Genomic DNA, 26532 nt, shown 5'->3' with positions numbered 1-26532 from the left:
TTGCCCGGGGCACCGAGAGGGAAAGCCTGCGGGCATCAGAAGCTAGACTTGAACCTGGGGCTTTCTGACTCTGAGGCGAATTCCCTCACCACTGTGCCTTGGTGCTTTTCAATTCATAGGAAAGCATTTCATTGAACATTTAAGTCCTAAACAAGATCTCAGCAGCCTGGCTCCAATCGGTAAAAATCTATTGAGTGCCTACTGTGTGCTAGGTTCTGTGCTAAGGTACAAATAAGAAAAAGACCAACCCTGCCTTCAAAGAAGGAGCTTTAAGAGGAGGGTGTGTACCCTGGCAGAACCAAGCAGAGCAGCTGAAAGAAAATGAGGAGTTTGACTGCAAACATCTGAGCCCCATAGGGAAAGAGGCTTTGGCTCCAGAGGTGTTGAGGATCAGATTCTGGGATGATGAGATTTCAGGTGACGAGCTTTTTCTCAGGGAGTCACAGAGCAGCTCATGGGAAATGTTCTGGTTTCGCGGTTCTCTTGGCACAGTGTGAATTCCAGCCAGACTGAACCTGGAGCTGTCCCCTCAGCCCACCCCTCTCTCTCCCACCTACTGGGGATGGAGTCTTCTCCCCACTTCATTCTTACCCCATTTTCTTGGACCTTTCCTGGATGCTCCTCATTCCAACGTGTTTCCTCTCTGTGCCTCATCTCATCTCCTGCTTCCTTTTTGGGGATTATGGCCTAGCTGAGCTGAGCATCTCCATTGCCTGGCCCTGTGCATAATCAGTAATCTAAATGGAGGCAGTGTGGTGCAGCAGAGAAAGCTGCGGTGATCCTGGGAAAGTAACTCTGCCTCCTTAGACCTCAGTTTCCTTCTCTGTAAGATGAGGGCATTAGAATAGAGTAGAGGGCTTTGGGGCTCCTGTGAGGTCACCTACATCTCACAAGAATTAGAAGGATTCTGAGAAGTCACTGAGTTCAACTCCCTTATTTTACAGATACCATCATATAGTGAGGGACTTGTCCAATGTTCCCCAGGTTTAATTAAGTGTCTGAGGCACTATATGAATTTAGCGTTTCCTGGCTTCAGGTCCAGCATTTTGTCCACTACCACTACATCATGCTTTTCTCATCTGTAAAATAAGGAATTCGAATAGATGGTGGCTGTGGTCCCTTCCAACTCCAAGTCTGTAATCCTATGAGGCCATTAAAATGAAGTTATTTTATTTTTCCCTGTTGCCTCCAGGGAATCATCCAATAGAATAATGCTATGTTTGGTGTTTAAATCCTTTTGTAAACAGGCCCCCTCATACCTCTCCAGTCTTCTTACACCTCATTCCCCTCTCCTCACATCCCCTCCAGGGACTTTGGGCATTTTCTTCTCAGCACTTAGTCCAGCACCTGACAAATAGTAGGTGCCTAATAAATGTTTATTGATTGATCTGTCCCTTTAAAAATTATCCCCTCTTTGGTGTGGAAGTTAAGAGCCCTGGATCTGGACTCAGAAGCCCTGAGTTCAAGCCAGGACTTTGCCACATAATAGGTAGACATATGGCGCCTTGAGCAGCCTCACAGAGGTTCACATTCCTTATCTATAAAATGGTGATATTCTGTGTGGTACCAGCCTTGCAGAACCATTGGGTATATCACTGAGATGATGGGAGAGTGGGCAGAACCCTGGGTTTGAACTTGGGTGCCCTGAGTTCAGATCCTGGCACTCTCACCAGATCTGTGTCCCTGAGCAAGCAATTCCTCCCTGTTTCTCAGTTCCCTCATACGTTAAAGGGGGAATTGCACTGGATGGTGCTTAGATCCTTGCTAGCCCCCCAGTCGCCTCCCTGACCCTTGATCTCCTTACTATCAAGAGAAGGAAGGAGAGGGTTGGGCCAGAATCTGACCCACGGTGGGGAACCTACGGCCTCAAGGCCACGTGTAACCTTCTAGGTCCTCAGGTGCAGGCTTTTGACTGAGTCTGAGTTTTACAGAACAAAGCCTTTTATGAAGGCTTCATGTGTTCTCTGAAGTTTAGATTCAGTCGGAGGGCCACACTTGAGGACCTAGAGGACCACATGTGGGCCAGATGATTTCTGGGGTTCCTTCCAGCTCCATGTCTGTGGTCCTGTGATCCTAAATACATAAAGTCCCCTGCCCCACCCCCATCCCCTAGGACATGCTTTATGCTGATGATTAAAATTATTTGTTGAATTAATCATTTAGGAAGGTGTCCCCTCTTGCCAGAATTACCAGCTTGTCAACAGACTCTAAAACAATGCTCTCAAGTGTTTGCCAAGCCCAGCTGGCTTCCTTCCATTGGGTGTTTCTGGAACAGAGACCGTAATCGCCTCTGTGGGCCCTGCTGTCATCTTGACACCTATCATTAGAATCTCTGCTGGATGATAGAGCAGAGCGAAGGCCCGTCATTCATGCTGGAAATACAGATCTTGTCCAGCCGGGGCAAGGTAAGCTCCATGGCAGCCAGGCAGGTTCACCGTTTCTTGGTACAAATGTTACACTGATCAGGAGACAGAAAACTGATATTCCACCTCGCTTGAAATGCATTTCAGAGATTGTGTCCAACCCAAGACAGCAGCTCCCAGTTTAAATGGATCTGCTTCTTTATAATTGACTCCAAAACCTTGGGGGGCATGTGTCATTCTTGGCATGTCAAGACACAACAGTGGGAATCTTACTTTTTATGGGGAAAGCTCTTGGAAGAATTTTTACAGTCTCTTCAGTGCCTCTGAAGCCCACAAGTCACCTGCACTTCATGTGCATCATGGCAGAGTTGAAGCGAATCATCTGTAGGCAAACATTTTACAGATAAGGAAACAGAGGCCCAGATTATTTAATCTTTGCCCAACTTGGTAGGCTACATAGGGGCCAAACCAGAATGAGAAGCTTGGTCTCCTGACTCCTGGTCCCTCACGGCTCTTCCCAAAATGACTAGTGGTAGAGAGGAAAATATCAAATTGTAATTCACTTCTGGCATCTGGGTCATTTTCTCTCCTGCATCTTTTTCAGCTCTTGACCGCCATTCTCTGTTTTAAGTTTTTAACTGGAAAAGAGAAACTTCCATTCTTTTAAATAAATATTTGCATACTCTCCATCCCTTCTAGGGAGAGTTGGGGGAAAAGAGATAAATCAGGGTAATGGGAGAATTTTCTGTTTCCCTCCCCTTTTAAAAAATTTTTTTGTTGTAAGAGATGACTGGGGAAAGGCAGAGGGGAGGAAGGGGGATACTGTATATTGGAAATGTAGCTGATGTGAAAACCATTGCCATCAACAATAAAGGAAAACTTTGCATAGATAACCTTGGTTTCCTTATTCGCTAAAAGAATGTCTGTAAGGAGAGAAGCCCACAAATCTGTTTTCCCGCTATCTACCTACTGTATTCTGGCCTAGTTCCTTGCTTCTATCCAGCTGGTCCCTGATCTCAGAACAGCTCATTTTTCCCCATCCAGAATCAGCGACTCTCACAAGGAGCCTCCAAGACCATCTAGTTCGAAGCACACCTAACCATGAATCCCCCCTCCAACATGGCTTACCCTAGGGAAGAAGCCCCCTCCCTTCTGAGGCAGCTGATTATTAGAATGTCTCCTTTTATAAATACATTCCTTGTAAAACTCATTTCTTTAAAGTTCTGCCCATTTCTCCTACAAGCAGACTAAGTCTAAACTTCCTTGCATATATCAGCACTGAAGGTAAATATCAGAGATCTCCCCAATTCTTTCTTCTATCCTTGTACTTCATGGTCTCTAGGATCCCCAGCCCCCCCATCTAGGCATCATCTTCCTGACCATCTACTGCTTGACCTTCCTCGAGTGCGGTGCCCAGGACAGAACAGTGTATGGCAGTGGTCTGACAGTGTATAGCCACCTTCATACGATAGTGACCTTCAGCAATGCTGTGCCTTTCTTAGTAGCCCCTGAGATGGCATCAACTTTCCTAGATGTACCAGGTCCTTGATCTGTGCTGGCAGACTGATGGCTCATATTCACACCCAAAGTGTAGCTCTCGATTTTCCAAACCTCTTTCCTGGTTTGCTCTCGGCCTTGCTCCGTCCACGTTTCATCATCCTGACTGCCTGCTGCCAGTCTCTCCTGTCTCTGCTTGACGGCTTATCCCCTGGGGGCAAGGCCTGTGTCTTCTCTGTTCTGTTCACTCATCCCATAGCACCTAGCTCACTGCCAGGAACCTTGTGGGTGCCCAGTAAATTTTAATTGAGTGATTTATTGAATGAAATCATTAATAACACTGCAGTTGACTGACTTGTCTTAGCAGCAACTTCCATTTCCCAAAAGCGTTGTCACAGGGTGGTGCCCTTCAGCTTGACAAATACAAATTTCAGTTGAATACATCAGAGAGACAATGGTTGGAGGCTCCTTGAAACAGCTATCTGATTCAAGCTGAAAACTTTGCTGGGAAGTTGTTTAGCTGGACTTAAAAAAATAGTAAGCCTTCGCTAGCTGGCATCTGTATGCTCCTATTCCTTCATCATCATGCCATCGATACGGCAGCTACCAAAATGCTGGTGATGATTCTTTTATGTTATGTTTAAGACCCATAGCATGTTTGAGTGATTTTTGCACTTTAGAGTTATGAGAATAGCTTTTCTGTGGCCGTATGACTTCTCCTTAAGAGCCCGAAAGTTTAATTTGGTGATGACACCATTGTGTGGTTGGTCATTTGAGGGACCCCCGCCTTCTCTCCCCAACTTCCACTTTCATCATCCATCTTTGGGGCAATCATTCAAATGTTCTGCTGCTCATCTGAGACACCGGGGAGTTAGGAAATTGTCACCAAGTAGCTTCATTTCACCGAGTGGTTTTGCAAGTTGGAACAGTCTTTGCAGCCCAGCCTAAAAGCAGTATTCGGTTTCAAAGCATGTCTAATGAGGTGTATGCCCAATCACAAGGAATGGAATCCCCCATTCAGGCTAGTGGCATGATAAGGATGCCTGTGGCCAGAAGGGCTTAAGAAGCTTCCAGAGGGAGGGAGGGAAGAAAGGAGGGAGGGAGAGAGGGAGGAAGGAAGGAAGGAAAGAAGGAAGGAAGGAGGGAGGGAGGAAGGAAAGAAGGAAGGAAGGAGGGAGGGAAGGAGGAAGGAAAGAAAGAAGGAAAGAGGGAGGGAGGGAAGGAAGGAGGGAGGGAGGGAGGAAGGAAAGAAGGAAGGAGGGAGGGAGGGAGGAAGGGAAGAAGGGAGGACGGAAGGGAAGGGGGGAGAGAGGGAGGATCAAACATGTACCAGGCACTATACTAAGCCTTTTACAAAGATCTCATTTGATCCTCACAAGAACCCTGGCAAGTAGGTGCTCTTCTTATCCCTGTTTGATTGTTGAAGAAACCGAGGCAGGCAGAGGTTAAGTGACTTGCCCAGGATCACAGAGCTAGTGAGTGTCTGAGTCTAGATTTGAACTCAAACCTTCCTGATGCCAGACCCAGTGTTCTGTCCAGTGTGCCCTGCAGCAGGCAGCAGAGGCGATTGGTTAGGGACAGCAAGAACACAGTTTTTCCCAATTATGTACAATTGTGAAAGGCTGGAGAACAGAGGTGCTATCAGACACATTCCTCTTGTTTCTGAGACTGCTGAGGGCACCATGATTCACAGAGTGCTGGGAGTAGAGTTCAAATCCCGCCACAGATGCCTACCAACTGTATGGCCTTGAACAAGTCACTTAACCCCTGCCTGCCTCAGATTCCTCATTTTTAAAATGGGAATGACAGTAACCCCTACCTCCCAGTATTGTCATGAGGTTCAAATGAGATGGTGTTTGTAAAGGGCTTTGTCATTCTCTGTTCTGCACATGTTTCGTGACTTCATACATCAGGCCTCTCAGGAGCGTGGCTGTTTCTCCACCAGTGCATATTACAGTCCCTGCAGGTCTTTCTTAAACAAAGCAATCCTTGCAGAGGGGGAACCTTTGTCCCTGTCTCAGCACCAACGTTCTCCAGATCAGTTTCCTTCAAGAGTCCATGCCGTCCACCCTTTTTAACCTTTGCTTGTGATAATAGCCATTTTCCTGACTGACAGATCCCTGAAACGCATACTGACTGGGCAGTTTGGCCTATACGTGAGCTTTTCTGAGATTATTTACTTAACATCAAGTCAGCAGTTACTTACTGAGTGCACAGGTCTGATGCTACATGCTATGGAGACATGGAAACAAGGACACAATTCCTGCCTTCCCGGTCATAGAATCTTCCTAGAAAGACAAACTTGGGCATAGAGGAGATAAGATAATTTTGTGAGACAATAAACTGCCCACTGATGGACTGTGTGGTTCAGACCCTAAAGGTCCCAGGACTTTAGAAGAGAAATCAGTCAGTCAGCAAGCATCACTTAAGCTCTGACTGTGTACCAGACACTGTTCTAGTACACACATCAGTGGGAGAGACGAAACAATCATAAAGTGACCGCTGCCCTAGAGGAGCTGATGTTCTATAGACAAATTATTTAGATTAGCAGTCAAGGTCCTCCCCGATTCAGCTCCACCTGCTTTGAGGAAGCAGAGACTCTGTAAGGAATTTAGAAAGTCAGGTCTAATTCTGAGGCTCCAAGCTTCATCATCCAGCCCAAGCCCAGCCTCCTCCAGGAAGCCTTTCAGCTCACACCCAAATTCCACACTTAAACTTTGGGGGTCCTTGCTCTCTTATTTTGTGGATGAGAGATTTTCACCCCATGTCTTCACTGGGTGGATAGGTGGGTGGATGGGTGGGTGGATGGCGGTTGGTTGGATGAGTGGGTAGGTGGATGAGTGCTGAGCATTGTACTAGAATAGGGGCCTAGGATATAGAGACATATAGGAAGAACGAAGGCCTTCATAATGAGAGGTCCAGGCAGGGCCTCACATAGACAGAAGGCTTGGGTCTCTGAGTGAAGAGCATTGTACTGGAACGATAGGACACCTGGGAAAAGCTTACTCTCCCTGGGCCTCAGTTTCCTTGTCTCAGAAATGAAGCACTTGGACAAAACAACCTACAAGGTCTCCACTACTTCTAAACTTGTGAGCCTTTGACCTCAAGATGGCTGAGAGCTTTACCAACGTTTTCATTTATTCTCCATGCCCTCTCTGTGAGGTAGGAACAGTACCACTGGAATTCTCCTTGTTTTAAAGAAAAGACAACTGAGTCCTGGAGATTTTCGGTATCAGATCACTTTGCTAGGAAACGGCAGGGCTAGGATCTGAAGCCAGGCCCCCAACACCAAATGTAGCCATGGGGTAGACCTCGAGGTGGACCTCAGTCTTCCTTCAGGAAGCCCAACAGTCATGCGTCCTCCCCCCCCTCGCCACAAACACACACACATCAGGGAGGCTTTTTGGTCTGTGTTATTCTGATGCCTCCAGCCCCAGCCTCTGTTTCCCCTTTCCCTATTTGGACTCTCCTCACAAGGGTAGGGGGTGTCCCCTGGATCAACCAGAGTGAACAGTCACCCTTCCATCAGAGAGGCTGGCAGGCCTGGCCACACGTTGGCTGTCCTGTCTCAGCTGTGCAGTGCCCCCTGGTCTCTTTGTCTCTGTGTCCATAGGCAAGGGCACAAAGTGCTTTCCCTTCCTTCACCTGCCTTCTCAGACCCCTATGGACCTTCCCAGCAGGTGATGTCAGCCAGGATGTCTGTTGAAAGATGCCAGGGGTTCATTTCAGAGGACTAAAGAAGCCTTTTTCCATGGTTCTCCCCAGATCTACAGTCTTATTTCCTCCCAGGCACCTAAAATTAGGGTGTCCTACCAATTCCTTTGTGGTTTGGGTATGCATCACTCACTTTAACTGGGTACTATCTGTCTATCTATCTCCCTCTGCCTGCCCCTTCTCCCTTTCCCTCTCCCTTACCTTCTCCCTCTCTTAATATCTCTCTCTCCCTTCTCCCTCTCTCAGTTTCTCCCCTCTCAATCTCTCTCTCTCTCTCCCTCTCTCTCTCTCCCCCCCCCTCTCAATCTCCCTCTCTCAATTTCTCCTCTCCCAATCTTCCTTTCCATCTCTCTTTCCTTCTCTCTCTCAATCTCTCTCTTAATCTCTCCCTCTCCCAATATCTCTCTCATTTTCTCTTTCTCTCTTAGTCTTTCTCCTTCTCTCTCTGTCTTCCTCTCTGTCTCTTCTCTCTCTCAATCTCCCTTTCTCTAAATCTCTCCCTCAGTCTCCCTTTCTCTAAATCTCTCCCTCAATCTCTCCTTCTCTCTCTCCTCTCTCTCTCTTAATCTCTCCTTCTCTCTATCTCTCTCAGTCTCTCAATTTCTCCCTCCCTCTCTCTCTCTCAATATCTCTCTCATTCTTTCCATCTCTCTCCTCTCTCTCTCTATCTCTCTCTGTCTCAGTCTTCTTCTCTCTCTCAGTCTCAGTCTCTTTCTCTCAATCTCTCCCTCCATCTCCTTCTTCCTCTCTCCCTTCCCAACTCTTTCCTTCTCCTTTACTGAGGGTCTCTGTGCCTATCATATTGTGTACATGTTGTAACAGGGCACTTTAAAAATAAGAGAGGGTCTGGGAGTGGTGGCCTACGTCTAAGACAAGTGAGAGCCTTTGCCTCGGGTGTTTCCAGTGCAGATGGTGAAAATCCCAGCAGAGGCAGAGTTTGCGCCCTGACAATAGTTCCAGCCCACCTCACCTCCCATGGCACCACAGCTGTGGTGAAGGTTTCACTTATCAGTTTTGACTCTCACGTCAGACTCTGTGAATTCAGGCATTTGCACGTGGCTGCATCTTTATGGGAAGGCTTGAACTAAAGCCCTGAACCATAGGTACCGACGAGGCCTTGCATTACTGCTCACTAAAGCACTTCCCCTTCTCTCGCTTCTCCCTAGGGCCGATGAAATTGAGATGATCATGACCGACCTTGAAAGAGCAAATCAGGTAAGACTTTTAGTAGGTTTGGGGAGAACCAGCTCAGCGCGTCTTCTTTGGGCAGTGAGGGAGGGGGCTTGGTGGCACTTTGGGCACGTTGCTGTAGCTCCAAGGTGAAGGGCCAGTCACTCTGGGCTCTCCTGCATCCAGCAGCCCCGTCTAACACTCAGCATCTTCTGATGTTCTGAGTCTAAAACTACAGGAAAAATTCGGGAAATTTTTCTTCCCCCAGCGGCTCTTTGTTTGCTTCCAGCAGTGCTGGCCTTCGGGAATGAATCTTTAGTGCAAAGAGGCTTCTTCTTTTCGTTGAGTGTTTTTTCTCTCTCATAGTCCAGAGCTAGTGTCATAGCCCACACACTCATAGTGTTGAACACTCTGTCTTCCATGCAGGTTTCAGTATTGTGTCCTGTGGCAAGTGGAAAATCTGTCACTTTGTTGTTTATTCCTGGGCCATCTGGGTCCCATCACACTCTGCCTGACTGTGAAATACCCCACAACTAATGACCACCTCTAGTCCATATACCAAACCTCTGTCCGCTCACTCGGACCCATACCTGAACTGGACCTCAACGGTCTGAACAGCCAGAACATTTCGCCAAGTCAAATGAACTGAATTTGACGGCCAGTTTTTAACAACTGACGTTAATATGAATCAGTGGTTGGTCTTGGGACTGTGTGTGTGTGTGTGTGTGTGTGTGTGTGTGTGTGTGTGTGTGTATAAATAAAACACCATCCTCACTCAGTCCATCAGCTAACATTTCTAAGTGTTTCCTATGTGCCAGGCTCCATACTAGAGGTTGGGAATACAGAAATAAATGCAAGAAAAGTGCAAAACTGAACTAGCCCCTGCCCTCAGAGGGCTGTCATGGAGATAGCCTGTACATTCATGACGATGATGATGGCGACAACAATGACAATGACGATGATGATAGAATTACCATTTAGGAGGCACTTCAAGGTTAGCGCAGAACTTTACACACATTTCACTGGACCCTCACGGGAACCTTCTGAGGCAGATGCTGCTGCTACCCCCATTTTACAGATGGGGGAATTGAGGTAGGCAGATATAAGTGACTTTCCCAGGATCGCAGATCTAGAATTTGAATGATTTGTCCTGCAAGTCCAGCATTCTGTCCACCAAAATAGACACTCAGTGAATCCAAGAGCAGCTGGGAGTGAAGGAGGCACCGACAGCTGAGGATTGGGAATGCCCATCTGTTAGAGGAAAGAGGGGAAAGACAAGTTCTCAAAGAACCTCCCTTAATACTTTTTGACTCTGACTTTGTGTACGGTGTTAACAGGCTTATGAAGGCCAAAATAGATTAGGGAGGAGTGAGAAGAGAGTGGGAACAGCCGGAAGGGGCAGTAAATAGAGGTCTGAACTTGGGTGCAAATCCTGCCTCAGACACTCAGTATCTATGTGGCCCTGTCCAAGGCACAGATCTCTTTGCGCCTCCTATTCCTCCTCTGTAAAATGAGAGGGTTGCACTAAGTGACTTCAGCTTTCTTCCAGTTCTCAATCTGATCCTATAAGATGAAAGAATTATGAAAAACAGAAAAATGAATTCAGAAAACATATTGGTGAGGGAAGAGCTGACCCAGGGACACATACCTAAGTATCAATGAAGGCTGAGACATGATTTGTTATCTGTGTGTGTGTGTGTGTGTGTGTGTGTGTGTGTGTATACACATACACATTATATATACACATAGATATATAATTTCCATTTATACATACGTACACATTGTATATATTATGTGTGTTATTCATACAATAAAGATACATAAATATAGCATTATTGACTATTCATAGTGATGGCTGATTCATCAGGAAGAGGTTAAATTATAGTCCATATCCTTTGATTCAGAAGGAAGGAAGGTGTAATAATTTTTAAAAAGATTTTCATCTAAAATTAAATTTTCCCTAAAGTCCCAGAGAGGTTTTATTATAAACCTCCTAAGGTGGTGATTCTTGCCTTCATCTGCTTCATGGGCTGTCTGCTAAACCCTACAAATGACTCCTGAAATCATGTTTTAAATGTGTAAAATTAAATACATAGGATTACAAAGCAAACCAATTATGTTGACATACAGTTAACAAAATGTGTTTTTGAAAACAAGTTCATGGACCTCAGGCTTTTATGTCCTCTAGCTAATGGGGGATCATCAAGTCTCAGAGTTAGAAGGGCCCTCAGAAATTATGTGGCCCAAACCCTTCCCAAATAATGGGTCTTGGGTAGCTCATGCGTGACCAGTGGTTCCCTGGCCTCTGCTTGAACACCTCCTCACTCCTAATGCCTCCTGTCCCTTTTGTCTCATTCATCAAGAAGAGGTTAAATTGTAGTCCATATCCTTTGATTCAGAAGGAAAAAAATTTTTTAATAATTTTTAAAAAGATGCACTTCTGTAGGGAGGCCTCCTTCTCATGGAGTGAATCTACCTGTCTCTATCTTTTAGCTTCTGCCCCTCATCCCTCAACCATTGTCATGTCCTCAAACCAAGTATCAAAATCTTTACAAGTTTCTCTTGAAGACCTCCACCCAAACTTGGCTTTACCTCTGCAACTAATGCAACTGTTTAAAAATGAAAATTGGCAACAACTCTTTCTTTTGCTCTTTTTAAGGTAAGAGGAACCCAAGGCTGTAATGAGTATGTTTAGCTCATGAAAGCTCAGTTCAAGTAGATCATGGGCTGTGGCTTCTCTCCACCCAGTTTTACAGCTGGGTGGCCTCCATGATGGGGAGGGCAAATGATTTGCCCAGACTTGCGCTGACCTGGCGCAGTTAAAATCCATCCTTTAGCTCCCAAATCTGTGCTCAAGGCTGTGGCCCCTCAATGGGACCTGCCATGTGTAAATGGCATAAGGTCCACAACTGACTTATATTAACACAACCTCTCCCAGCAACACTGGGAGTCAAGAACATAAGAAATGAAATGGAATTCAAGTATTACAATCCTGATTATTTGCTTAACTTTTGTTTATTGCGGAGAGGAAGGCGAAATAGGTCAAGAGGACCTTGCAGGGGATATTTTAACCAGTACCTTGCACCCCGAGAAAGTACTTAATAATTGCACATTCATTCATTTATTGGCCACCTCGTAATGGTTTTCAAGGCTTTGGCTCTTTAGGTATGGTAGGAGAAAAATCTCTTTATATTTCTCTTTCTTTCAAGAATGGTAATATTATGCATTAATTCCTCTATTAAATAATTATACAGTTAACTAGGACTTCTTAAGCACAGATCTAAACCCTTGGTACATGGGTTGAGTGCTCTTAAATCATGTTGGCCCGGGTTTCCCAAAAGCATTTACCTGTCAGTGAATCAATCAGGAGGCACCTACTGTGTGCTGAGCACGGTGCAAAGTGCTAGGAATGCAATATCCAGAATGAAACTATCCTGTCCCCAGGTAGCTCATGGTCTCTCCTGTTTAATTTATAGCATCTCTTCATTCACTTGGTACTTGGTCCTTTGGCTGTGCCTTCACAGCCACAGGGCTCCACTGAGGCAGGAACTCCTCACCTGAGTGCTGGGAACTTGTATTGGTATTTTGCAAGCCTATTGCAATAGGTTGGGTTTCCTTTGTAATCTCTGTGTTTTGTGCATTTAACCCTTAGTCTGAGAAAGGACCCATAGACCTTACCAGACTGTCCAGGGGGCATATGCTACAAAGGAGAGGAGGAACCCTGGATAGAAAAGGGAGACCTCCTTAGGGCACAAACAGGGTGTTTTTTCTTTTCACTCCCAGGCCTAACCACCACTCTTGACCCATAGGCCAGGATAAATGTTTGTTGAATTAAATGATAAGTTGAAAAAGAAGCACATTTGTTTTGTAGGTGAGAGTTCTTGCCAGTTGAATTATAGGGTCAAATGACATGGGGTTTTGTAATACCAGCCTGTTTTGATGACTCTACTGAATGAGCTGGCATTGCCTTGACCATTTTATATACAATGAAGCCACTGCCCTGGGCACCGTGCCATGCTTTGGCCCCAAGCATGTTCCAAAAGGTAACTGAGACATCTGAAGTCACCTGCATCCTTCCCTGAAGATGACACCAGACGAGGAGTTCACAGGTGATGTCAGAGAACATGCTGGCTGATCTGAAATGACATTGTTCATCATGTGAAGACTTGAGAAAGGAATTTATAAGACAGACAAAAGTCCTGACTAGCCAAAAGAGTAATTGAGGGGGAGAAGACCTTGGGACTGTAGAGACATGACAGACGTGCAGCTGGGAGTCCATTAAAGGCAATCCATTGCCACAGCAGTGACACTCGGGGCTCCTTCCTTGTTTCTGAAACCGACATGGCCCAAGCCACCATTTCTGCTGAGCTTTTAGTCCCACAGGAGACCCCAGACTGCAGGAGTGGGTGTGACAGAGGGGGCAATACTAAGAGAAAACAGCTGACCAGCCCACGCAACGCATATTGTCCATGCACTTATGTTATTTTCTCCATCAGAAGAAACCCCAGGAGAAGCAATTTAATAGTTCATTGGCATATCGCGTTATTTTTGCAGAGATGCGTAGTTAGAATGTCCTTCTGAGACCCATAGCTGCATTTTATCACCGACGTGGCACTGTTTCCATTGTGGGATAACACAGGACTTGTCAGCAGCATCAATTAAGTGCGCGTCTCATTTACACCTGTTTGTTAAATCGGAGAGTTCTTGCTTTAATACCCGGTATTTTAATTGGGAGCAATAAAGATTCTGAACTTTCAAGTCAGTGTGATAAATAAGAAAAAACAACTTTGTGCTTTAAAATCATATTAAGTCCTGCCTTGGGACTCCAGAAGCTCATTAATATTTGAAGTTGGTGTTGGCTTCTGCTCAGGGCACCGAGCTCTGATGACTTTGACTCTGTGTTAGCTTGCCTTGTGTCATCCCCCCTCTCACCCACCTCAAAAATTTCCTGGGTAGCATCATGGGCCTTCAGAGGAGTGGCTGAGGAGGACCTGAGAGGGCACAGGGCCACCGAGAGGGCTCAGGAAGACAGGTTTAATGAGCTGCTTCAATTTTGCAACGTTTTGGAGATCAGGATTATCTGGAGAGATTAGTGTGGGGACCTTATTTCAGAGTAAGTAAAACAGAGCAAAGCCAGCCTGGGAGGCCTCAGGGGAGCTCATGGAAGGGAACATGAGGAGGTAAGACTTGCAAAGCCCCAGACCCTCCCAGTAACCCTGGGAGGCCTTTGCCATCCTTATCCCCATACAGATAATATGAGGAGTGACTGACCAGGGTCATACAGCGCCTGGTGTCTGAGGAGGCATCTGAACTCGGTGCCCAATATTCTGTGCTCAGCGCCACCTGTCTGCCCTCTTCTCAGGCAGCTTTCTCTCTCATTAATCTGCTTATGGGTAACACTGAGGCAGCTGGCCACAACAACCTGAGATCCAGTCTCAGAGTCCAAAAGACTTAGATTCCAGACACAGAGGCCCAGCGACATCACCTCAGGGGCCCAGGCATAACCCTGAGCCTATAAGGTGCACAGCAGAGCCCATCAGTATTAGTGGAGGGAGTTTCCAAATAGGGAGTGCCATACGGATGAAACAGTGAGCTGTAGTGTAGCAGTGCACTGTGGCTAAGGACTAAGGGGTTTATTTTCAGGGGATTGAATGAATGGAAATGTTGTTACCCCAAGGGAAGAGAAGGGAATGAGAGTATGTGGGAAAGGGGCCATCTGCTATGTGCCAGGTACTGTGCTGAGCCTTTTACAATTGTTATTTCATTTGGTCTTCCCAACAACCCTGGATGGGAGGTGCTGTTATCCCCATTTTGCAGATGAGGAATTTGAGGCAGATAGAGGTGAAATGACTTGCCCAAGATCACACAGCGAGAATGTGTCTGAGGTCAAGCGGACAAACTCTGTTCACTGCCTTCTCTAGCTGGATACAAAACAAAGGGCAAAGAAAGTCTTCTGCCCTCAAGGACCTTAGATTCTCATGGAGGGGACTCCACCTAGGGAGTAAGAGTGGCCAGAGCCAGGTGGAAAGTTAGTGAGATATTTAAGGAGGTGGTCAGGGACCAGAGCAGGAAGGGAATGGTAATAGAGCAGTAGTGACTTATCTGTGACTATGAGGAACCACCTCATCTCCAAGGATTCATGGTGAAGCTCTTCTGTATAGTCACTGAAGGTAGAGGGGCTCATGGAGTGCAATTAAGTGTTAATATTTGGGGGGAGAGCCCAGGGTGCATCTGTGTAAGGAACTTGCAGTGTGTAAAGTCCATCCACTTCAACAGATCTATCACTCATTTAATGTGAGTCACTGGGGCCACTTCCACTCAGACCACTCTAGTCTCATTAGCTGCCTGCCCTGATTCCTTCCTCAAAGAGATCACTGGCTGCCCCAACAGCAAAACACCATGGTGGAGAGCTTCCCTTCCACCTTGAACCAGCTTTCCTTAGATCAGAAGCTCCATGAACCTGATTCCCTAATATTTTAGTAACTGTGTTTCAAGATATACCTGAAAGCAGCAGAGCAGACATCAAGCCTTCACTGAAGGAGAAGGAGCAAAGATGACCTGTAAAGCAAAGCATGGCAGGTGTGGCCATGAAGAGTGAATAAGCAGACTAGAAAAATCTGTAGGCCGACACAAGCAGGGGGGTTCTAGACCACAGAGGTCGGACCATGGCATCCCTAAAGAGCTGCATCCAAAGAAACTAGACCCTGGATTTAGGGAGACCCAAGTTCAAATACTGCCATAGACAGTTAGTGACTGTGGGACCCTGTGCAAGTCATTTTACCTCTCCAGAGCAAGGGTTGCCCATACTAGTTGACTCATGTCCCCCAGGAAGATTTCAACCAAAGGATTAGTTGGGTTTTTTTCTCATATTAAATCCTATCTCCATAAGAAAGATTCCTCACTTACAGTGAGGGGCACCCCATACAACAATGACTAAGAAGTGGTTGAAAAAAAAAAAACAGGGCATATCTGTCTGTAGTGGTGTTCTTGTGCCATTGAGATTACAGATGCATAAACAAATATAGAATAATGCAAATGGTAGAATATGAAGAAAACTTGCATAGATACATAATGATTGTATAAATACAGCTGCAACAAGACAGCACCATGCGCAGGACAGAGAACTACCAAAAAGGGGCATAAAATGGAAGCAATATTAGTAGTAATGGTAACTCATTAAAGTCTATTTTTATTGTAAATATTTCTAATTGTGTGGTTATGTTGAGGATGGGTTATTTCTTTTACTTTATGTTGCTGAGGTTGTTAACTTTATCATAAAAAAATATTAATTTTTAAATAAAGACACCTACAATGCCTATCCAACAAGATCCATGCTACCTCTTTCCAAGGTTCCAAAATCCCAAATCATCCCAGAGTTCTGGGATTGTTATTCTGCCACATGGGATTGTCATTGCAGACAAATACAATGTCATTGTTGAGCTGTTGACATCAGAAAGTTGAGAGAGTTTTGAAGCAAGTAGCAGAATCCAGTCAAATGTGGTAAAAAGATATGACTACCAACGAAGAGGCTCCTTGGAGCAGAGGAACATAAAATTGATAATTATCTTCTGCCCATTTGGGAGCCAGCCCTTCATGAAACCAACATGGTGGCCACGTTGTTACTGCTCTAAAGTAACACCACACCAACTTTTTTTTTTCTTCTTAAGGAAAAGTCAATGCCACGGTTATAGTCTGTTGGTTGGTTCCATGACGGCTTCTTTTCTGGGTAGGATAGTATTTCCGTAGTCAATGAAAGAGCTAATGTCAAAATACTCATTTTCATGGCAACATCGAAGGGATTTTGCGCCAAAGGATTTAGCTAAATCAGAAGGGTAAATTTTTCTGAGTGATGAAGTGATTATCAAAAACGTTTTGAATGCTGAATCACAAAGAAACTCAGAATAATGATTCATGATAAATAAAAGATTTTGCAGGGTTAATAATTTACAGATTGACATCAGTGAGAGAGAATTCAGGCTTCCCAGGTCTGCCCAGGTGTGCTACTCTCCAGCCTTTCTTTGTGGGTGCTTTATTGGAACCCCACTTTCCACTTTAAGCCATCCTCTCCAGTGTCTGTTTAGCCTTCTCCATGGCAAGGCATACTGTGAAATTGTGTTTAATATTATTCACAAGATTACAACAGATGTGTGAAATCGGCTAGGGAAAATATGCGAGAAGGAAGGGCAGCTGACAGCGCGCAGTCTATGCAGATGTAACATCTATTAGAAATATCCTCTGTGGTTTGTTTGCATGCAAAGTGAATAGGATCTCAAAACAATGCTGCTCTGAATGGAAACCATCAGCAAAATTGCTTAAGGCTGCAAAAACCATTACTTATACAACTCTAGATTCAACAGAAAGTATCCTGGCATACTAACTTTTTTGTTCCGGTTTTCCTTGGGCACGTAAAAGTATTGGCTAAATGTTTTTATACAGATGAAGAAAAAATAATAAATATCCTAGTTAGTTTAAGCATCCTTCTTCCTTGTGAATATTTTCTAGGAGCTAAAAGCGAGTTTAAATAAACCTGGTCTGAGGAGGAATATTCTCAGTGAGGCTCTGGACGACTTTATGCTCCAAATAAAGCTCAGTCTTCTTTCAGTAGCCATCGTAAAATGGAGGCTAGAGACTCAGTCATTGGGGAAGGAGTAAAGGAGAGTTTGCTAACCATTAGACTAGGAAATGAGAGTAGCCAGATGTTGCGTCCCCCTTGGGATTGTCAGAAGTGCATTGCTCTTAGGAACTCTTTAGGGTTCTTTTTCTTTTGTGGACCTCAAATAGGAATTCTTGGTTAGGTGGGGAATACCGAATCTCTTCTTCTCTTCATTTCTGCCTTTTCGCAGAATATCTCTCATCCTTGTCTCTCCCCAGTGGCCTCCTCCCCTACCCCAGTTTACTTTATAAACGGGTCCAGGACTTGCCCATTTCTGGCTGTTGAGTATTGGGAATCAGTGTGAGGCGAAGGGTTAACCATGTCGAACAAACTCTGCCTCTCGCAGGAGAAGCCGCATTTACGCCCTTCGAGTTTATGGAAATACTTTCTGAAGGAAAACAAGACCAACATTGTGCGTGTTTTTCGGGGGAGAATGGCCAAAGTGTCTTTAATTCACTGTTTACCCGTGAGAATTACTCCCAAGAGTAAGCCTGCAATAAAATCTTCTTGGTCTATGAGAAGAGAAAGAAATTGAATCAAAAGACTCCATTTCCACTTGTATTTATTCAGTCTGGGAAATTCAGTGGGCCGCAGCATTAGTATCAGCAGGGGATTCCTTGCTCCTAGCGTTAAATTACTGTCATAATCGCTCAATTATTTCTTCCTTGTACTGTTTAAAATAAAAATCCATCACATTCTGTGTTTTTTTCTAGCATTTATTAGGTTGAGTGTTTAGGAAAATCAATTACAGTCAGTCAGGCATGAATTGATGAATGTTCCTGTAATAATTGTCAGTTGTTAAACTGAACGTACTTTCTCTTTCCAACCCTTTTCATTTCCTTCAGAGGGCAGAGGTGGCTCAGAGAGAGGCAGAGACCTTAAGGGAACAACTCTCGTCAGCTAACAAATCTCTCCAGCTCGCCACGCAGATCCAGAAGGCGCCCGATGTGGTGAGAGAATATAATATTTACTGGCTCTTACAGGTTTCTGACATTCATGTGATTCGACATGTGCAATTTATATTTGTGGCTGGGCTGGGGGGTGGGGTGACATCTTTCCCTCCCCCGATTCTTATTTTGGAATTGATATTTTAAACTAAAACCAATTTATATTTTCAGGGAACATGATTTTAACCAGTTTACATTATAGGGGGCTACTTATTGAATCAGAAGGTCACACCCAAAGGAAAGAAATTTGTTGAGCAGGCAGACATTTATCTTCACAGTCCAGAGAGATGGTAGAAATACAAGATAATATCTTGGTTATGGAAAAACAGAAATCAGCCTTTAGATCTGGCCTCTATTAGTAAGATAGTAATATTTGTTTCAGCACTCCCATAAGATGGAGGCCATGGTGCTCAGGCCTTGTCAGAGTTATGAGAGGGCTGCCATCTTCTGTAGCTGCTGGGATGGGATGTTTTTAATGAAACAAACAAAATTTGAAGTCTTTGTTTTCTTACATTGATTGTGCCCGTCCCTGCTGAGAAATACCTCCTAGTTTGCTAGTCAGACCAGAGATAATAAATAACAACCTTCCCTTATTTTCTCTAGTGGTTTGAGCTGAAGCTGATACACGCAGCTTCTTCAGAAGCTGAATGTAAATCGTTGACCCTCCACTTAATCAATGTCCTGATTTTTCTAGCATTTTCAAAAATTTCCAAAATAGCTCTTACCTAGAAATCTGCTTCATTTGGATCTTGACCAAGTTGACTTCAGAGGGTTGGTTTCATAAATACATGAGTTTGTGTAGACTTTCATACGTTTAGGGTCTTAATTTCTCCCAAACCACCCACCCTCACGAAAAAAAAAAAAGAAGAAGAAGAAGAAGGAAATTGGTTTCCACACTAAAACAAAATAATAACAGACAAAAGGTCGAGATGGAGTGAGGCCTTGCAGTAGAAAAGTCACATGTTCACAGCCCAGGTCTGCATCCTTGGACAAGACCTTAAGCCTCCTGTGCCTCAGTTTCCTACTCTGTAATGTGTGTATTGAATGAAAAAATCTTTCAAGTCTCCTCCAACTCTAAAATTATGTAATTAGATTGGGATGAGTTGGAGTGGCCTAATGAATTAAGTGCCAAACTTAAAATCCAAAATACCTGGGTTCCAGTCCCAGCTCAGGTGCTAGCTAACTATGTGACTCAGAACAAATTATATGACCTCTCTAGGCCTCAGTTTCCTCATGTACAAAACGAGGGAGGTCAGAACAGATGGTTGTTGAGGTCCCTTCTAGCCCTAGGTCGGTGATCCTGTGAAAAAGGCTTTATTTCTTATTTAATAATAATAACAATAGAAATAATAATTATAATGATATGTGATATATAATTATATGAAATATATTGATTTAATAATTAAATGTTAATTAACTATAGAGAATTTTATAACTATAATTAATATGAATAGAATTCATCATAATAATAAATACAGTCACTGGAATGTATATAATTCTTTAAGGTTTGCAGTGGACTTTATGCTCTCTCATTTGATACCCTCAACAACCCTGTAAGTTTATACCCATTTTACAGAAAAGGAACCTGAGAGTACCTTCCTGTAGCTGGGTGGCCCAGTGCCTCCCACACCCACTGGCTGTATAGCCCAGGGCTAGTCCCTTTTAACCACTCTGTTCTCCTACATGGCAAATGGGAGAACCACTGAGCCTGCCTCAGAGGGTTGATATCCTGTCAACGTCAGCCATTATTACTGTTGTGCTTGGAAATATCATTTGAGCCTGGATCCTCCCAGTGCATTCTGCAGTCCCCTAGAATGTCAGCCTGGATCCTAGAAGTTATAATGTCTTTAGATATAGAATATTTTGTAGAACAAAACATTTTTTGTGGTTATATCATACCTAGAAAAGTATCTTTGATATCCTCCTGGGGCATGATTTTAACTGAAATTTGACTCTGGCACTAGAAGGGATGGAAAGAAAGACTCAGGTCCATGTTGATGGGCTAAGTTGTACTGGGTGGGGAAAGCTTTCCAAGGCTTACCGTTCCTTAATTATTTTAAACTCGTTATTCTGTTGACAACAGCATCTCCTTCTAAAGAAACAGCAGAGGCCTTAGATATCAGGTGTCTCCTTGTTTCTCTGTGTCCCTCTATGACAAGAGTGTTCCTAAATTTTCCCAGAAAACCTTTCCTGAATCCACTGAGATCCGCTTTGGTATCAGGGGATGTTGATCATTCACCCTGTGTGGGGCTAGTATCCTAAATGTTTTGATTCAGAACTCTTTCTTGCGCCAATTCCCAGCAGAGCATCAGAAACGTTTTGAGAAGGGGATTCTGTGAATGGCCCAAGTTGTGGGTGCTGGGGGATCCTGAGCACTTAAGAGAGTCAACTAGGTTGCATTACATCACTTAGGTTGCCAAGGAGGTGGGAACCCTCACAGGACTACCTAGCTTTTCCAATCACTTCAAAGCCCTGTCAATCAGAAGCCAGCCAGGACCGCAGGGAGGGGGAAATAAACAAAATAGGCTTAGTGATCAAAGTTTGGCCAAGAAAGAGCAGGGTCAGTAGATTCCTTCACAGTGTCCGCAATGATCATCTGGGGTATTTGTAAAATGAGAGGGAGGGCCAGGGTTGCTTCAGACGTCTGTCCCAACCCCAGCTCTGTGTTCCTGTGACCCTAATCACCTGAGAGTTCCCACTTCTTTTATTTTCCAGACATTTGGGGAGCCTGCATAATACCATCCTAATAGTTAAGATCTCACATTTATATAGCACTACCAAGTCTTTCAAAAAACTCTTTGTGACTGCTCTCCCGTCTAATCTTCACAGCTATACGTAACGTAGGCTGAGCAGGGATTTTATCCTCATTTTTCACATGGGGACATTGAGGCCCAGAGTCATATGACTGTTGAGGGGGCTGGAACTCAGGTCTTATGCTATGAACTATAGAAAATTTATATACAATTTATATGAATACAATTGATAATAAATACAATGATGGCTGAAGTAGCCAGCATACCATTCTCTCTAAAGCTACATGAGTCCAACTATGACAAGCTTTTGTATGACATCACAGGCTGCGATAACGCTTTCATCCTCTTGTCCATTCACTTGACAAATGGTCACTGGGCCCCTCCTGGGTTCAAGGCCCTATTTGTCAAGGGGACAAACAGAAGAGCAGGAAAAACTCCCTGGCCTCTTCCCTACCAGATTTGAAGTACCTTGAGGGCAAGGACTGTTTCCAAAGGAGGAGAGGCAGGGACAGAGAAAGACGGACACACACACACACACACACACACACACACAGAAACAGAGCTGGGATTGTCTTGCTTTTCTCTTAGAAAGCACTTAGTAAATGCTTTTTTTTAATTGATGTACGCATTTAGTGTCTCACTTAGTGGAATGTACACAGTAAGTGCTTAATAAATGCTTGTTAGTAGTTTGGTAATTGAATGGAATTCATGCTAGGGAGGTGAAGAGCAAAGGGTTAAATTGAGGAGGAGGAGAATGACCAAAGAGGGAAGGCTTGAATCGAGGCTGCCATTCTTAAATGGTTTCGATGGCTTACAGTTCCTTAATAATAATAATCTTTCTCTCAATATAAAATAGAAGTTTAACCCTTGGCATTTACTTTCAGTTACTTGATTCATCCAACTGTATCCTGGGCTTATTTTAAAATTAGGTTTTCCCTTGATTTTTTTCATAACCCTTTAGCCCCTCACTCCTCTGGAGTAGAAAAAGGAGCAGAGCATAGCTCTGCTGTGCCTGGAGATGTGACCATCCATGTCTGGGCTGACATGTAGGAGAGCCTGCCTGTGCCCAGAGACAGGCCGTTCTCTTAAAGATATCCTCGAGATGTTAGCACATGCTGTCAGTCATTGGGGTCATTAACACCACCTGTGGTTTTTTTCTTCCCTTTAAGAATCCTCCCCAATTTGAGGCAGTGGAAGACTGACCCCTGGGTGCCTTTAAACCAGCTGCCTCCAGAGAGTTGATTATTCCCGTGTTTAGTTGGGTCCAGTTGCCCCTTCCACCTTCATCCTTTTAAGGGGCATTTCCGTGGCCTGTTCTTGCATGTGCTGGCCACTGTCCGTTCCAGTCCCAATCTGTGTCTCCGTCTCCCAGTTTCATCGTGCTCCCTAGATGGCCTGTGGATCTCTCACTAAATGGCTGATGGCTGTGTTTCCTCCTGCTTTTTGTAGTTCTGGGAGGCTGTGGATGTTACCGGAGGACCTAGTGCTTTGTTCTCTCCAGTTATTTCTGGGCCATGGGCCTCTCTAGCAGCTGTTTTCCACTAGTTACCCTTCTCTAAGAACTGGTGATTCAAATCAGAGTCACTTTCTGTGCTTTTATCCACTTTTCCCTGCCATTCTTAGCATTTTGTTTAAGTAGGTTTGTTTGCCTCCCTCCTCCAGCCTCTCAGCTTTCTCCCACTCGGTCCAGCAAACATACTTTCATACTCACTTGTACCTTTGCTCCTGTAGTCCCCCTGCCTAAATTGCTGGTTTCTAAATATTCCCCATTGTCCAAGGCCTAGTTTAGGTTCCCAGCTCTTAAATTAACCTTTCTCTGGCTATTCCTGCCCACACTGTTCTCTGCTTTTTCTGAGCTCCTACTGCCCTTAGTAAATATCACGCAGTTTATCCTTCAATTGTTAATATATTCCCTAATGGTTGTATAATTACTTCACTGAAGTTAGATTTGTGTCTGTAAGGAGACTTTAATTCCATTGAGGGCAGTGAAAACATCTTATATTTCTCCAGCCTTCACCTAGAGCAGTGCTAACTATGTAGTGGACTCTTAGCAAATCATGTGTCTTTGATTCACATTCAATTTTCTGGATAGCAGCTAAATACTTTGACTCTGGGCAAATGTATAGAGTATTTCAACAATGCTCCTCACCAGAGAAAGTCAAGCTGGATGACTAAGTGAAGGAAACTAAGAAAGGGAAATCTCACTAAAAATCCCCCTGGAGGAAACAGGTTATATTGCATTATACAAATAAATAAATAAATATATGCTAGATATATCTATATCTATATCTATATATATACACACACACTACGTATATAGTATAGATACAACTTTTGAAAATCCAGGAGGAAAAATCTTGAAATTCTCAAGGGAAACACATCATAGTTTCCCTGGTCAACCACCACCCACTACCAAGCTAAAAACATGGTGGCAGCCTAATTAGCATATGACATTTCCTTGCCTGCCTCCCTCCTTTTCCTTGCCAGAGTGAAACTGCCTTGGAGAAGGCAGTGATCTCTCTTCCTACTGGCTGTTTCTGCAGAGAAGGTGCACTCCCAGGGGTGAACTTTCGGGACTGCGTGAGCCAGCCTCCGCACTGCCATTTCCACACCCTGGTGACAGGCCCTGCTGCCTCCTGACCAGTTACTATTCTTTGAATGTTTTCTATAAATACTGTTCAAACGGTTTGGTAGTGATGATGGGGTTCATTTTTTAAATGTCTGTTTATCTGGCTTTAAAAAAAATTTACTGTGTCCCTTTACATGAGAAGCATCTTGAGTTTACCTCTATGCAGGAACCTCTGATCTTTTAGCAAAATTTGGCTCTGATTATGTGCAACTGTGTAGGCTTCAATAGCTTACAAAGGAACAAATAGCTCATTTTGAAATGGATCAGGAGGAGTCATTCTGACCTCTTTGAAAGAACCTTGAATTGCATCCTGATGTGACAGAGGCAGCTAGGCCTGCGGAAACACTGGACCCCAGACTTCCTGCATGACGTCAGACCAGCTGCCTCCCCCAGCCATTGTTCTCACTCAGAAAATGAGGAGAATGGATTATCGATCCTACAGTGGATCTGTTTAAGTGCCTGCTCAGTGCCAGGCCCTGTGCTAAGTGCTGGGGATACAAGAAAGGCAAAAGACTGCCCCTGGCCTCAAGGATCGAACACTCAATCCAAAAGGATCCATTAAGTAGCTAGGGGGGCTATAGAGAATGAAATAATCCCTCCTCACAAGGACCTTCCCTTCTATTGAATAATAGCTAAGATCTCCTCCAGCCTGAAAACTCACACTCCTGTATCAAATCTGAAATATTTTGTCAGTAAAATGCTGAATCTAGATCCCTCAACATGACTGTCTTCTGTGGTAACATGATGGCTTTTCTATCTAGTGGGTTTCCCCCATGACTAAGGCTTGGTTCTCCTTCCCAGTCAGCCCAGTCCCTTGCCTGGGCTTATTGCAGTTTTCATCATCTGCTTTATTCTTCCTAGGAGCAGGCGATAGAGGTACTGACCCGTTCCAGCTTGGAAGTTGAACTGGCTGCCAAAGAGCGGGAGATTGCCCAGCTTGTAGAAGACGTTCAGCGACTCCAGGCCAGCCTGACAAAGCTCCGAGAGAATTCGGCCAGCCAGATATCCCAGCTTGAGCAGCAACTGAGTGCCAAGAACAGCACCCTCAAAGTAAGGGTCCCTCATGCTCCTGACAGCATGTCCTCATCCCTTAGTGAAATCAGACAATGGCTTCAGCCAGTTGAGTCACCATGATTCAGAAGTACATGTCAAGCTGGTTTAGTGGCAAATTAGTGGGACCACTTCTGAAGAGTGTAGGTCTAGACCATGCAGCTTATACTCATTTGGGAGAGTTTGGTGGTAAATTGATAGAATTAGTTATTGGAAGACATCCTGGCTTTTCCATCAACGTGATGGATGATCTTAAAAAGTGCCCTTGGGGTCTTGGTTGTAGTTTCACTGAAGATGGGAGGAAAAAACCGTTTGTTTAGGGCCCAAATTGGCCTTGCTAGGAGACTGTCAAAAGGCTCCATCTTAATTTCCCTTATCTAGAAAGGCACTAGTTAAATTTCACTCTAATTTTGAAGTCTCAGGTACGGACTGGGCTCCATTTTTCTCGAGTGGAGCTTCAACCTCAGCTTGCCTCTGTTCCTCTGAGAAGAGGAACACATTGAAAACTACAAAGGGTGCCACTCTTGGAAGGAGTGAGGGCATCTGTCATTCAGAGGTGTCTTGGTCACCCCTCCCTGGAAACTTCTTGTCAGCAAAGTCGATGGGATTTCCCATACACGCTTGTGAAAACTGAGGAAGCGGGGGGGGGGGGGGGGGGGGGAGCGTGAAGAGGGAATGAACTCCTTTTGTAAGGCCATTTATTTTTGGTAAGAGGACATTTCCATTGAGAAGGGATCATGACTGCCTGGACCTTCTACAAACTGACCAGTCCCAAAGGAGAGCAGGGGACGACCCTGTTCACTCATTCTGTATGTTTGCTATCTGTCTCCCTGCCTGGCAAACATGGTTCTGCCTGGGTCTGAGATCTGTCTGCTATGTCATTTTACCATTTAGAACCAAACAGCACGTTAAGATTCTCTTATGCCTCTAGGGCATGGCTGGGAAAGTTTAAGAAGAGGAGCCTCATGGGAGGAGCCAGGGAGGTGGGGTTAGGGCCTTGTAGCAGGGCAGCCTTGCTTTGGACTCATGAGCTGCCTTGTTCTGAATGGCGCTTGGGGAGCTCGGGCCCTGAAAGTTCCTCCTAGAAACCTCTGTGTGATAACTCAACGTATAATGTTGCATATCATCATATTACGGCCATGTTAATGGGCCAGTGGGCCAGTCAGGTCCCATGAAGCCCTGGTACTCCCGACAACCCAGCTGGCGATGCTGCTGTTCTCATGCAATCCCTTGCCGACTATCCCCCGAAATGACCCAGGTTTGCCTTGGATGATTGTTTTTTTGTCACTGGACTGAATTGTCACTTTGCAGCTTGATGATGAGTCTCATGATGTACAGCCAAACAAGCGTTTCTTTAGGACATGCAGTTTGCAAAATGACAAATAGGCCCTGACCTCAGAGCACTTCCATTCTCCTATGGGGGTGAAACATAGAAAGAGATAAGTTTAAACACAGTAATTTGAAGAGGAACAGGGCACCAACCACTTAGGGGATCAGGAAATACTTCCCATATTCATTCATGAACCTTGAAGGACACTAGGAATTCTGAGAGGCAGCAGTGAGGAGGAATGGTGCTCCAGGCATGAGGGACAGCCTGGGCAAAGGCATGGAAGGAGATGGAGGTCCTTGTTTAAGGTGCAGCAGATAGATGGGTTGGCCTGGCACATGGAAGGTGAGTGGGGAAGGGTTGAAATGCCAAACTGGGGCGTTTGTGTGTTATCCTAAGGCAATAAGATGTAGGTGTCCTGGAAGTTTC

The 26532-nt window shown here is 44.7% G+C and overlaps 1 protein-coding gene across 12 annotated transcripts in view; it reads left to right on the top strand.

Annotated features, from left to right (window-relative positions):
• The window catches only part of CUX1 (cut like homeobox 1), a 433849-nt gene that overhangs the window by 295203 nt on the left and 112114 nt on the right, over positions 1-26532 (top strand). For 6 of the 12 annotated variants that reach the window (XM_072640319.1, XM_072640315.1, XM_072640313.1 and 3 more), the window contains exons 9-11: positions 8741-8789; positions 18243-18347; positions 24594-24776. In XM_072640319.1, coding sequence (XP_072496420.1) covers positions 8741-8789; positions 18243-18347; positions 24594-24776 — 337 coding nt within the window. Of the gene's footprint in view, positions 1-8740; positions 8790-18242; positions 18348-24587; positions 24777-26532 lie in introns of all 12 variants that reach the window. The other 6 variants (XM_072640318.1, XM_072640317.1, XM_072640312.1 and 3 more) reach the window with 1 other exon arrangement.

Source organism: Notamacropus eugenii, chromosome 2 (assembly GCF_028372415.1).
Source record: "Notamacropus eugenii isolate mMacEug1 chromosome 2, mMacEug1.pri_v2, whole genome shotgun sequence".
Taxonomy (NCBI): domain Eukaryota; kingdom Metazoa; phylum Chordata; class Mammalia; order Diprotodontia; family Macropodidae; genus Notamacropus; species Notamacropus eugenii.
Note: the sequence above shows the minus strand (reverse complement) of the source record. Positions and strands in the feature narration are given on the sequence as shown.